General features: G+C 33.6%; 1 protein-coding gene across 2 annotated transcripts; it reads right to left on the bottom strand.

The window, feature by feature from the left end:
• Window positions 1–1,345: 1,345 nt before the first annotated feature.
• On the bottom strand, window positions 1,346–13,876 carry LOC134692678 (NACHT and WD repeat domain-containing protein 2-like). 2 transcript variants are annotated; one of them, XM_063553150.1, is made up of 9 exons: window positions 13,794–13,876; window positions 12,993–13,201; window positions 10,882–10,970; window positions 10,242–10,358; window positions 9,477–9,680; window positions 8,334–8,728; window positions 6,492–6,651; window positions 5,533–5,703; window positions 1,346–5,171 (listed from the first exon to the last, which is right to left on the bottom strand). In XM_063553150.1, the coding sequence occupies exons 2-9, from the start codon at window positions 13,093–13,095 to the stop codon at window positions 1,404–1,406; spliced, it is 5,007 nt and encodes a 1,668-aa protein (XP_063409220.1). In that variant the 5' UTR covers window positions 13,096–13,201; window positions 13,794–13,876; the 3' UTR covers window positions 1,346–1,403. The 2 variants fall into 2 exon arrangements, with proteins under 2 accessions (XP_063409220.1, XP_063409221.1); XM_063553151.1 differs by lacking the exon at window positions 13,794–13,876 and having other exon boundaries at window positions 10,242–10,387; window positions 12,993–13,025.
• Between the last annotated feature and the right edge of the window lie 498 nt (window positions 13,877–14,374).

Raw genomic sequence — 14,374 nt, 5'->3', positions numbered from 1 at the left:
TGAAATGACATTAAATTATTAAATATAGTATTAGAACAATAAATATAATAAATTCATAACAAATGAATAGTACCCTGATTACTCATTTTAACTTGCATTCATTTCAGAACAATGAAGCTTAATATGTACGTAGTAACTGAAATCAAACTATCTTATATTCTTTTAGGCCAAATAAAAGGGTATGTGTGTTTCCAATTTCATAGCAAAAAAGTTTGGGTAGAGATTATTTTTATTTTATGTTTTTTTTTTTAATTTAATCTATGGAAGCAACATCCTGACTTTTACAATGCTTAATGAAAAATTACATTTTTTTTTAGGTTAAGCTATTATCAAGAGTAGAAAGTAGGATATTTAGGGTAACTGGAACCACGCATATTATACTTTCTTTGGCCTTATCTAAATTTTATTCATATCTGGATAAAACAATGAGTCAACTAATTAATTCTAGTATTAAAATAAATAATATAATAAAAAGCATATCAATTGTAGGTCTTAAAATATCATTTCATTACCTGAGAAGATTTGCACATGTAAATGCATAATTATAATAAAGTCCCCATCATAAAGCTCAATAAAAATAATATAAAGTCATCTTAAATGAGCACAGTAGATGGAAACAATTGGCCTCTTCAGAATCTAAAGCATCATGGGTAATTTCATTGTTCGTACCCCAAAGTGAAAATAACGTTACGTCATTGGTTGAATTTGCATTCTTTATTATGTTTTAAACCAATCAAAACGCTTTGGTGTACGCTTTTGAAAATATTACCCAGGATGCATTAGATTCTGAAACGGCGAATTGTTCGAATATCTATTACACTAAATGTAATAAAGCATATCATAACAAAGCTAAGCTACACATTACACTTATCATAACGTACGTTAAGGACTAAAATGCATGCATAACGGTTTTGTGGTCTACACATAGGTTTTCTCTATCAAGTGTAAAAAATTTAGAAGGCCAACTAAATAAAACAAAATATTACATTCCAAAAGTGGCCTAAATAATAGGCTTAAATCATCAATGATTACTTTGTCATTTAGAGTTGCCACTTAAGTTCTAGTGCAAGTTTCTAATTTATAAACTATCATCTCAGAAAAATTGTCTAACTTATATAAACAGTACACATACTGTGAATTCATTAATATTCGTTGGATACCAATTTTCGTGGATTTCGTTTCAACAGGGGAACCATGAATTTAGAGGTTTAACGAAATACAAAATTTCAATAGGAATGTATGCAAACTTTTCTCAAACAACGAATTTAAATATCCACGAATATGCAAGTTTTCCGCAATCTACGAAAATTGGTACCCACGAAAAAAAATGAATCCACAGTAGTCTCTTTTCTCTTTATTATCACAGATGAAGACAAATCGAAATCTTGCACAGATGCATGTATTCAAATAATTGTACAAACTGACGATTTATTTGTTTTCTGTTTTGGTTGTTTCTTGATACGGATTGCTTCCCTTTTAACTACACCGTCCAAACCTGCTGCCGTAACGATGTCATCTTTATTAGATTTATGAAGCATCATGACTCGACCATCGTCACAACCAACTATAATCATACCAAGGGATGTCACTTCAAGACATACTGGTATCCCGTGTACCGGACAGACAAACTTTATTTCCGGCGAATCAATGGTTGCAAACTTCAATAAACCTGCAGTAATATTTGGAAATATGACAGTATGGTTGTCATGGAGAAAACGTGGATATGTTTGTTGTGTTGATTGCTTTCGATACTCTTCTTCAGCATCGTATTTCCACTTGAATTGAAAATTGATGACGTCATAAAGCTGGCGGTCTCTGTCAATACAGAAACGCCCATCTGGACTTGACGACCAGTCTTTCTGACTGTCCATGTTTTCCAATTTCCCTTCCCTTAGTATCTTTTTTGACTGGAGATCTACTACAATAACAATGTCACCAGATTTTCTCACATTTTGTGTTATGAATAAAGCTGGTTCGTTCAGTACCACAGTAGTAAATCTAACCCTACAATCTTCTAAGAAGTAGGTTTCTTCACCTGTTTTTACATCATACGCAGTAATATCCGCTACTGTAGGGTCACCTTCTAGGTGAGGAGATGAAACGATTAAAATTTCTTCATTGCTGGTGAAATCAAAAACCATATCATGTAAGGAAGGTCTGCCACTATGCAGTTTATGCAAGAGTTTGCCATTTGGTACACTATACAAGTTTACATAAGTAACTTTATCATCATCGCCCTGAACGTATACTGCCACCATTGTAGTACACGTAGTGATACCTTTAACTTGTAAGCTTGTTAATGGTAATGGCATCTCTAAAGCACCGGAAGTGGTGTTAAATATTTTAACAGCTTCGTCCGAGTGATATTCCCGGACTACAGCATATTTACCATCCCACGTGACAGTTGGCTTCATCACATCAATATCCCCTTGAATATAAAATTTTTGAGTTCCAGCTACTAAATCAAAAATTGCAAGTTCTCCTCCTAAATTACCTCTTATTGCCGCTACTTTTCCCGACCTTGCGATTGCAATGTACCTTGGTGCTGTCTTCATCGTCATTGGTTGGATTTGATTATCATTCATGGTCAAAGCAGATGTCCTCCATGTTGAAATGGCATTTCCTCTGGATGACGTGTTGACGAAAAATTCACCGCTAGAGGCCATTAGAAATATTTCAGACTTTGATCTGTTGATTTCAATAATGTTAGCTACTTTATTGGTTTTCATACTGAATATAACAAGAAACCCTTCGTATGCAACTACAAACAGCTCACCATCAGGCGTTAAATGTCCAAAAAAGTCTGTTACCCTATGAACTGGTTTCACCTCGTCCGGAATTTGAAAATGGTGTTGCATTTTGTTAAGTTTGTAGTTCCAGAAATACACACCGGTATTATATTTCAACATAAGAAATATTTCATTGCTTGAAAATTCCAATGATAAAATTTTCTCTTTACCTAATGTTTTGACATCGCAAACCAATTCGCCAACGTTTCCTTCGGTCGCATCTATATTAAACACCTTCACCAATGATATATCACGATACAATACTACGATCTCTTTTCCAACAGGAGCTAAAATAAAATCTTTAGGTTTTTCATTGATGTTGAATTCACTTTCAATTTTATTGTTCAGAATGTTGTACATGAAAAACTTAGTTGAATTTTTCTCATGTATCAAAGCCTTCTTTTCGTCTGGTAACATCAGAAACTTATCTGGTACTTGATCAAGAGCAAACAAATGCTTTCCAGTAGCCTTATCAAAAACATCAATGTTGTGTCCAACATACATACAGAAAATTTTATCACTCGTGACAGCGAATTTTAAACTGTCGGCAAAACCAACTCCGGGGTAGGTCTTGGAAAGTGAAATTGTGTTGATCAATTCACAGGCGGCCATGTTAACGACAATAAGAATATTAGAAGCCTTCTGGTAGCTAGAACACAAATAACAAACATCCTTTTCTTTGTCAATGGTAAAAATATTCATCTTTAACAGCTGGGGATCATATAAGCGGATTTCTTTCTCCAGTTCTCCTGTTGTCAGGTCCCAGGAAACCAAGTCATTATCAGCTGTCATTGCCAGTAGATGCTTTGAATCTTTGGAGATCATCACTACCTTTGAACCAAACGGAACAGCTTCGTGTTCGAATTTGTACATCAAGGCGTTGTGTGGTATTGTGAACGAAGTCTGATAAGGTACAGGCATATCTTCAGATTTGATGACGTTGAAACATTTTTCAACGAGCATTTTTTCTAAAGATGATTTTTTCTGTGCTAGAAATGGAGTCAAATGCCCAGATATTTCAATCGCTAGTGTCTTTGGAAATGCCATCAGTGACGATTGAATCTGTTTGAGTACACTAAACAATGTACTCCCGTTATTCTTACTCAAAGTGAAATCTTCCAAAACTTGTTGAACAGACACAGCTTTGATTTTCGCTGACAAGAAATCATAATTAAATAGACACATAGAACGTACTTCTTCTATACGTCCTGCCATAGTAAGATGGTAGGGTAATCGATTTAATTTTCGTTTATTAAATCTCTCTTTTTCTCTGTTTTCAACAATGTATTTAAATGTTAGTGGCTGCGGAGATATTTTCCTATCAGTATCAATAGTATTTGAGACTAACTTTAACCTTTTGACCTGGTAATCTGAGTATGTGAATGGTTTAGGTTTGTTATACCAAGTTCCAATGAAATAATCTGCCAATGTAGATTGGATTTGATCTTCAAATATCTCATCGGACAGGTACCTTGACTGAGCTGCTTCTATAAATTGTCTATGGTACCAGTAAAATACGGTTGTGTCATCTACTTCCCTATCGACTAGATAAGATGATATATCATGGCGCAAGCGCACAAATAATAACGGAGGGATCCTTGTTATTGGTGGCACGTGGATTCGAAACACATCAGTCAATAAAGTGTCATCGATTGAAAGGATATCTTCCAGTTCGGTTTCACTGAGACCAGAATTGGAAGCAGTGATGTATGCAAAAGCCCTAGATACAAACATTTTTCCATGTTTGTGTTCAAGATGTTCAAAAAGTTTAATAATACTCTCCTTGACAGTAAAAGCAAGACTGTTATCATCGACAACAGTATACGATCGCCAGTCAAGGACACTCTCAAAAACGAGTTTTACATAAATTGGTAAACTACATTGTGTAAATGCATTTTCTATTACATTGAACTGTTCGGTTGTTAAAGTTCTGTTTTTTCCATCCAACCACGATTTAAGAATTTTACAGCTTAATTCTTCCCCAAGCTTAGGAACAAGAATAAAACTGTCTGGTGAGAACAAAGACTTAAGCAATACGATTATATCAGTGGATTCAATATACGTTGAAGTGACAATCTTCACGTCTTCGGGAAGCTTTTTAGGAAGCCAATGGAGTTTGTGAGCAGCATGTTCTTTTGACAATTGGTCTAAGGAATCGAGTAGTATTACCAAGGGTTTATTCGATTTGTACTCTCGAATTAGTTTGTGAAATAAACGTGTTAGATCATCAATGTCCTGAGGAAGATTCGGCTCCTTCCCTGTAGTTACCAACATAATCTGCTGACAAAGACTATGTAAAAGTCTGTAGACATTACTACTGTCAGGGGAAGTTCCAAGGAAACGGAAAATGGTGATTGCATCTTTATGTTTTACAAACTGCACCTATAAAAGAAAAGAATTTTACCTTAGAGAGCAACCATTTGTATTCTATCGGGGGGGGGGGGGGAGAAGCTAGAAGAATTGACAGAAAAAAATGTTTTGTGATATATTGCTCATCCTGCCTTTTGATTTACTCCTGTGTCGTTGTTTTTCAAATCTCATCCTTGACCCTCCACCCATAAAACTTTAACGAATTTGAAAGAACAAATACAATAACTAAGGGATCACAATAAAATTTATAAATTTGGTACGTCCCGTAAGTTTTTATGGAATTAACTTCATCTGGAACACCAAAACAAATTGAAAGCCTTGGATGTAAAATGTATAGAATGTAAAATGTATGGATCAGTAAAATACTGGATACCTTTCTTGCAGCCTCTGCAATGATAGAGGTTTTGCCACTACCCGAAGGACCATACACAGTAAGTGGTGACTTGTCTTTTCTCTGTAAGTAATCTGCAATCTTGTCTAAGATTGTCTCTCGTCCATGGAATATTGCACATCTTTCCTTTGCCATTGTTGCATGTTGTAAAACCTATAACATATATTTGTATATAAATCGACTAGACATCTTTTAAAATGCTTTACGAAATTGGTTATATACGAAAGTAACAATCAATAAACAGTCAAACTCATAAATCTAATACAAACTGACAACGCCATGGCTAAAAATGAAAAATCCAAAAAAAAACCCAATAGTACACATGACACAACATAGAAAACTAAAGAATAAACAACACGAACCCCACCAAAAACTAGGGGTGATCTCAGATGCTCCGGAAGGGTAAGCAGATCCTGCTCCACATGCGGCACCCGTCGTGTTGCTTATGTGATTACAAATCCGGTAAATAGTCTAATAACGTGTGTCACATCTAAGTAACACATAATACAAAAAAAATATTATGATTCGTCATAAATTAATTAAACATGTACATGACTACTGAATCATATACAAAGGAAAGATTTGGGTTAAGTAATATCAAATGACATAGATTTTGTTTTACATTGTTTACTTAATAATATATAAATCAATTGTGAATAAATGACTCGTTTTCTTTGAAAATAACGTCAAAATGGATATAAATAGAGACATGTGAGGTTTGAAAGTCAATTAAATATTTGTTTCTTTATGTGGATATGCACATCTTTCAAATGACAAACATGTACCATGCAATTAGTGTAGAATGATAACTTTTTGTCATCCTATTTATGAACGCAAGGTGTACAACTACTATCAGATATTAATATGAGCTTTATGGAGAGTTGACATTACCACATCCTCTTACATCTTTATATGATAGAAAGTAATTAATGCAATTATACCTCAGTATACAAACCATCTTGTAGTAACATTTGTTTGTTAGTGACAGCTTTATCAATCAGTGAGATCATACTATTGTAAAACTTGTCTCCAAATTCCTTTAGGTACGATTCATGGAGGTCTTTTCCAATTCCTGTATGAGGAGCCCATTTCACAATAGATCTGTTAAAGTAACAAAAATTGTCTACATTATTTTATAACAACATTAAAAACATGAACATACATATTAATCTTATTTATGTGCTTCAGCCACAAGGAGGACTATAAAATAGTAATTCTTTTTAAGTATTAGTTTATGCTTGTCTTGAATTTTTTTTAGATTTCTGTGTATAGGCTTGAGTGTCCTTTAAGCACCTACCCTTGGTGACTCTTGCATATGAACAATACTATTTGCTCATACATACTCTGTGATCGAGTTGTTGTCGCTTTGACACATTCCTCATTCCCTTTCTCAATGTTATGCATCAGGCACTAGGAAGGACTTAACTTAAAAGCTTTTTCTATAATAGATGTGATGCTGCTTCAAGTGCATAGTCAATAAACACTAAACATACTGGTTTTGATATGTGACTACATGTATTATAAACTCGATTTATATTTCATGTTATTTGTCAAACGTATTTCTTTTTTTATTTTTGTGTTGTGTCTATTTTAATTGAGTGATAAACAATCGCTGTACAGATCATCATGTACTGATTATGCCTATGATGGGTTCACTATTGGAAATAAAAAATATATATATCTATATATATAAACACATTGTCTTTAACGTGATTGGTTTATTGGTTGATGGGTGTTTGTTGTACACCCAGTGGGAAATATTTCTTGCATCTTCAGGACGAAAAATAAATAAGATTCTACAAAGTAACCCGATCGTGAATTTGAAAACCAGCTCAAATAATAATAATGATTTTTTTTTACTCCTTATCATGTAATACATATTTTATGCCCCCCCTCCCTTACGATAGTAGAGGGGCGTTATATTTTCTGGTATGTACGTCCGTTCGTCTGTTCGTTTGTTTGTTCGTTCGTTTGTCTCTTCGTCTGTTCGTCCCGCTTCAGGTTAAAGTTTTTGATCTAGGTAGTTTCGGTGAAGTTGAAGTCCAATCAACTTGAAACTTAGTACACATGTTTTTTTATTGATATGATCTTTCTAATTTAAATGCCAAATAAGAGTTTTGATCCCATTTCACGGTCCACTGAACATAGAAAATAATAGTGCGAGTGGGGCATCCGTGTACTGGGGACAAATTCTTGTTATAAATGATATAAAGACTGCATTTTTAGTGCATCTTTGTTAGGCTCTTTACAGAAAATAAAATGACTCCTCCACCGTGTGTTTTAATTTCCGGAGCTACATCATACGGCTTTAAATTCAAACCAACTGGTAAATGTGCACTGTACGTATTAAGATAAGTATTACAGATATGCATAAGTGCATGTAGTTTTATTCGACATCCTTCAATTGGTAGCAACAGCAGTTGGTCTGCGGACAGTTATCGTCTATGAATAGAGTCCATAGTGTGGACCGTGTATAACCTTACTAATTTTTTTCATACACCTTACAAATTTTATTGCTTTATATGTTATGCATAAAAATAGTAAGAAGGGGTGAAATAACATGCAAAACCACTGGGGAATGAATTTTTAGGTAAAGTAGTAATTTGGTCCAGTTCGAAAAGGATTTAATTGAGGCAAAGGACATCTGTAATGACAAAACTTAATACAATGTAGTTTAGTAAGAATCTCTATATTCTTTTAATTGAGATTAAAAACTACCAGTACAAGATTTGATTTTAGTAAATTAAAGTAAGGTACCGGTATAGCATTCTTAAATAACTTACTTTGACCAGCTTGTTTTTTTATCCTTAATTTTGTTGGTTACTTTTTCATCTCGCAGTTTCTCCAATATTTTTTGTGCTTCTTCATCAATAATTCTTTGCTTTTCAGATTTGTCATCATTACCAATTTCCACCATATCAATGAACCTCGGGGCAACTTTATCATTGAGGTCAATATCCTCAAATAGTCTGATGAAACAGAGGCACTGTTCCGAGGCGTTGCCGGGTAACTTCAGTAATCCCGCACTGATCTCTTCTTCTGTTACGGACATGAAGTATTTAAGTTTGTCTTCCTCGCTAAGTTTCATATTTTCAAAACATATTTGACTGGCCAATCTTAACTTCTGTCCTAGAGTATTGTAGATTGGTTGCCATTCTTTCCATTTTTCAGCGGGTGTCTTAAAATGAAAGCAGAATGTTTCACGAGTCATAGATTTCTTCATCTTCGCTAGCCAAGGGTTACGATCCACTCCCGCTCTCTTCACGGGTTACGATCCACTCCCGCTCTCTTCACACGAAGAGAGCGGGACTTGATCGTAACCCTTGGCTATCGAAGATGAGATTCCTGCAGATACATTATTGTATATCGAAAAGAAAACTTTCAATAGTTATAAAAAATACCAGGATTATAATTTAGTACGTCAGACGCGCGTTTCATCTACATAAGACTCATCAGGTACGCTCATATCAAAATAGTTATAAAGTCAAAGAAAGACGCAACTAGAATTTTATATAATAATTACCGTACTATGTTCAATAAGACTATGTTAAAATGTTTATAATGTTTAAGCAAGGGTAATACTAGTATATAAACATCAAATTTGCTTACACCTGCAAAATAACCAAAAGCATTGACTTCTTGAAAAAATATATTGTTAAATTAAAGATCAATACATATACTGTCTTTAAAGTCTAACATGTGAGAAATACGGCTAAGGCAATCTGTACGTCGGGGAGACACAACTATACGTCAGGAATAGACATCTATATATCGAGAATAGACATAACTTAATGTTTTGAATAATTGAACATTTCATATACGCCAAGTTTAGCAAATTTTCAAAAGTGTTGACTTATACTGCCCTGGCGATACACTCGGGGACGAAATGTCCACCAACGATGCATAGTTGTTGAATTAATACTAACCTTTGATTTATAGTCTGGTATCACTGCACTGATTGGCTGTAGAACATGGACGGGTGGAACTGCATTAAGGTCTTCCTCGTACCATTTGACAAGCAACGCCGAGTCTTCACCAGAATCAATCAATGTTTGTACTAATAAGTTGTATTCTGAACTGACAATAGTAAGTGGTAACGGCCGGTAGCCATGCTTTTGGTTTAAGAAGGTCTAAAAAAATATCGGAAGAACAAAATTATAAAAAATACGGACACTGGAGGTAACAGTGTTTTGGGCAATGTGTTTTGCATGTTAGTCTCAGTCGAATTTGTTCTTTTCTTATATTTATCATATATACGATAAGGACAAATTTGACTGGGACTATTTGGCTTTCAATTCCTGTCCTCTTTACTACACTACGTTGACTTTAATAGTTTATAGAGAAGCAACGTCACCACTGTTTTGAAATTCGATAATAATTTTCATTGATACATGTAATACCGGGTTTCCAAGTAAAATGTACTTTTATTATTGGTTGATAAGATGTTGTTTATAAAGCGTTCAATAGCAAAATTAATATTTCATGCACACTCACGACGAGATCAATCCATCATATCTTGGTGGGATCGACTGTGATAAAGGTCAAATATGTTAAATTTTAATACTTCCACTGACTAAGGCATGCTTAGAAGCAGCATTTTTCCTTTGAGTTGAACATTTCACGACGTATAATGACAGATTTTTCTTCAAGAAAATAAATAATATAAATTAGTAGAACACCTTCTTACTTACCACAAAACTTGGACCAGTTGACACCTTTTGACAATTGTAGATTTCTTGCAAACAAAGCAAGGATGACATATGATCGTCTGAAGCCTCTTCTGGTACGCCCCATCTCATATCGATTACCTACAGGAAACGTACAAAGTAAACACGATCTGAAAATTACAGCGTAGATTTACAAACGCACATGCATCTAATTGTATAAATATAGGAAAATTACTTGTGTAAGCATTGTTACAACACTTTAGCATAGTTGAACAGATTTCCTTATTCAAACTTCATTCTTGAACAAATCAATTTAAAACGATTAACATTGCCATGACAGTATCACCTAATGCACAATATGAAATGTAGTACTACTAGTATAACTCGGTAAAAGAAGATGTGGTATGAGTAACATCGAGACTACTCTCCATCCTAATCACAATTTGTAAAAAAAATAACCATTATAGGTCAAAGTACAGTCTTCTACACGGAACAAGCTATGATAGGCAGCACATATGACTAGTACCATTCAAACAGAAAAAATAACGGTCTAATCGACAGAAAATGACGACAACTACTGAACATCAGATTCCTGACTTAGGACAGATATGACATGACCTGTCACGAAAGTATGCTTAGAGTTGGTGCATAAGAAAGAAATTACCTGAAATTCCAGTCCATGTTTTTCCTTACAGTGAGCCTTTATTTTAGGATAAACATCTTCCATCAGCATATTACGTTCTTCATACGTATCTGCAATTCAAATTTAATTGTATACATATATTTAATACTGTAGCAGTAAAGTATGCATGACTTCAATGAAATTATCTCATATCAAGTGTTGTATTGAACATGGGTGAAGATTCCAGTCTAGATCAACTGTTCAATCAGTTACATGAAAATTAAGGAAAGGGGAGATGCTTGACAAAGGTATTTTTAGGTTTCATTAGGGACGACATAAAAAAAATCAAACAAGGATAAACTTTTGAAAACTTAATTCAAATAGTTTTGGGGTGGGGGTCAAAATTGCTGCAAGTTTTGTTTAATTGACCTCGATTTTATATTATGTCCTTAGTGGTTTATCAATTTTTCCCAAATTAAATTAGGAGAGGGGAGGGGCTCAGTGAAAAAAACTATACGAATTAAGTTTGTTTTACAGTAGGATAAAACAAACTTAATTCGTATAGTTTTTTTCACTGAGCCCCTCCTAATTTAATTTGGGAAAAATTGATAAACCACTAAGGTGTTTCCTACAGGTGGTTTTGGCGTGTAATGGCGCCCTGTCGCGATTTCTCGACGCCCTGCCCTTTTTGGGAAAAAAATTGGCGCCCTGCCCTAATTTTGTCGAAATTCTAGACGCCATGCCTTTATCGTCTGTGTGCCTTCATCAGCGCCCTTCTGCCCTGACGTCATTTCCAAAAATTCTCTTGTGCCGTTTTGGTGAAATTTTTATTTATCGATTTCTGATCTACAAGTTAATTACATATGATACCCGTGTGATTGCCCCCAGGTTAATCATGTCATTACAATCAATTACAATTATAAAGACTTCAAATGTGTTAATAACTAAGTAATTTAATTAGGACAATGTATCTTTTTGTCATACTTTTGATGAATGTGTCAGCGAGTGTATTTGGCTTGGGTCGGCATTTTCGATCTCCAAGTCACAATGGAGAAGTGTATAAATGAAGACTTTCGTGACTTTAGAATTGAATTTAAGTCATCAGAATAAAACTATGCCGTTACAGAAATGCTTTCCATCTCGTGGTGGAAATTGATTTCGGAGTTACTTCCCCTGTTTTAGCCTATTACAAATTTGTGCTCTAAAAATATTATCTAGTACCAAAATAAGGAATAAATTACCAATTGAATATATAATACCATAATAATGTTACCTAAAAGATATTAACTGTCTTTGAACATATTGGGAAAAAAATATTGCAATTTCTACTTTATAATTATACTTTTTATTAGCAATCCATGTTCTAAACGTTATCAAATTTGAATTAAACAAAATTGGATGATTTCCAACCGTGCATTGGCTGCATAGCCATTAAATGACTTATAATTCTTATATAAAATTAATCAAACGTTAAACTATAAAAATTGTATGTTGATGAAGATGTACTATACATAACTACACAAACAATGACATAAAGACTATAGTTGAAAAGCATTTTTATTTAAAAAAACAACAACCTATACAGTAAAAACTGGCACCCTGCCCCTTTTGAATTCTAGCTAGAGCTAGCTAGCTAAATTGTGTTTATTGTTTTAAATATTTCATATATACACTTTTTCTTGATTAACATTTGTTTTAATGATTGATTACAGATTATAGCATTAAACTAGTATGTTTTAAATGAATTCATTTTATAGAAATTGCCTGTTTATAGTTAGTGCCCTAAAATTGTTGTCCATCGCGCTTAATGTGCCCTCTGAGCTAACAATTATCCTGCCCTTTTTAAAAGCTGCAGGAAACACTACTACATTGAACTTTTGCTGTTGTCTCTAACGGATTCTTTCAGCATAAAGTCGTCCAAACATTTGAGGTATCTAGTCAGCTAATCAGTTTTGAAATTAACCCCCTCTCTCCGTTTTCAAAGATCATGGTTCCGCATTGATTAAGTTCTTGCTTTGTTTTATATTGGTTCCCGAGTTCACTCAATTGGTCTTTGAGTTTCCTTCAGTTGTAATTCACAATAATGACACCATTTATAACTAATTTTGTTAATTGATATCTTAATATATTAAAATATGTTTTAATTTACAAACCTGTAAAAGTGGAACTGATGAATATTCTAACAACTCTTGAATTCAATGCTGGGAGATTGTCGAGGGATCCTCTCAGGACAGACATCTTTCTGGAGTTGTCCATCTTTGAATGTCAATCGTCACTGTCTGAGGAAACTAAACTATTTTGTAATGGTCTCCTAAATTTTCAACTCTAGGGAACACGGCAATTGGACATGTATCCCATAATACTGAAATTTACAGTATATCATAACAAACTATATATTGCAATAAAGGAACTACTTTGTAACAGATTTTGAAGAATAAACGTTATAACCTTTACAGCATATATATTACGTATTCATCAGAAATGTCAGACCAGTTTTAGTGGAAAATATTGAACTGCCTAGTTATAAAAGGAAGTCCATAAAAAGAAAAGAGAAAACTGCTTAACATTCAGTTCAAGATTTGTAAGGACTATAAAATAAATCCATTTAAAGCATTTCATGGATGGATAATTGATTTGTGTTTTACGTCAGGTAACACATATACATGTACATGCATATCAAGACGGCAAATAGCGGTTCATGCATGTATGTTCGGGACGAGGACATCATTTGGTGATGTGATATAAATTTCATATCTGACACCCGGTTATTACATACATACACAACATCAAGCATTCAAGACAATTATACGTATAGATCATAAACAGATATTCAAAGTACACTGATTGCGCAATATACATAATACATGCGTAAATTGAAATAAGATATCATATGTAATTTGTATAATTTAATTCATTTGAGATATTATAATATTATTATTTTTAAACATACATACTGATAAAACCATAAAACGTCTAATTATTACCCTGAAAACAAGTTTACCTGTAATTACAGGTGATGTGTTGTTTACATATTCTCATGGATACCTGTGTCATATAAACGCACTAAACCGGTCAATATTCTTGTTATTAATTAAACATTTAAACGATCTGTCTATAATTGTAAATTTAGAACCTTAAATAAAAAATCTTGTTACAATTCCGTGTTTTGTATATTCAGAGAATTGAAAAAATCCGTATATATATATTAATATGCTTTATGTTTGATGTGAATTATACTAAATATCCAAGGCAGTACTTATAAAATAAATTTGTCTGTATTTAGATTCTTATATTTTAAATTAAAAAAATGAAGCGGAGACGCATTTAATAATTGAAATTTATATTTTAAATCGCAAATTTATGCAAAATAAAAGTATTTATTTATCTAACACGAAGATTTACAAGTTCAAATTCCGCAACAAAAAAAAAACTGTTTGTGGTTGCTCATACGGTTATATATTTTATCATTTACATGAGATACCTACTTTCTGTAATATTTGAGCTATCAGATTGTGCCGGAGACCTACTTTCTGTA

Source organism: Mytilus trossulus, chromosome 12 (genome assembly GCF_036588685.1).
Source record: "Mytilus trossulus isolate FHL-02 chromosome 12, PNRI_Mtr1.1.1.hap1, whole genome shotgun sequence".
In the NCBI taxonomy this organism is placed as follows: domain Eukaryota; kingdom Metazoa; phylum Mollusca; class Bivalvia; order Mytilida; family Mytilidae; genus Mytilus; species Mytilus trossulus.
The sequence above is the reverse complement of the archived record's forward strand: the minus strand, read 5'-3'. Positions and strand labels throughout refer to the sequence as shown.

What these genes read in the sequence shown, in the direction of transcription:
- LOC134692678 (XM_063553150.1), bottom strand. Translation starts at nt 13,095, where the DNA reads ATGGACAACTCCAGAAAGATGTCTGTCCTGAGAGGATCCCTCGACAAT. An exon ending in CATCAGTTCCACTTTTACAG is followed by an intron (nt 10,971 to 12,992) that starts GTTTGTAAATTA and finishes TTTGAATTGCAG; the next exon opens with ATACGTATGAAGAACGTAAT. An exon ending in AAAAAAACAAGCTGGTCAAA is followed by an intron (nt 6,652 to 8,333) that starts GTAAGTTATTTA and finishes TTACTTTAACAG; the next exon opens with ATCTATTGTGAAATGGGCTC.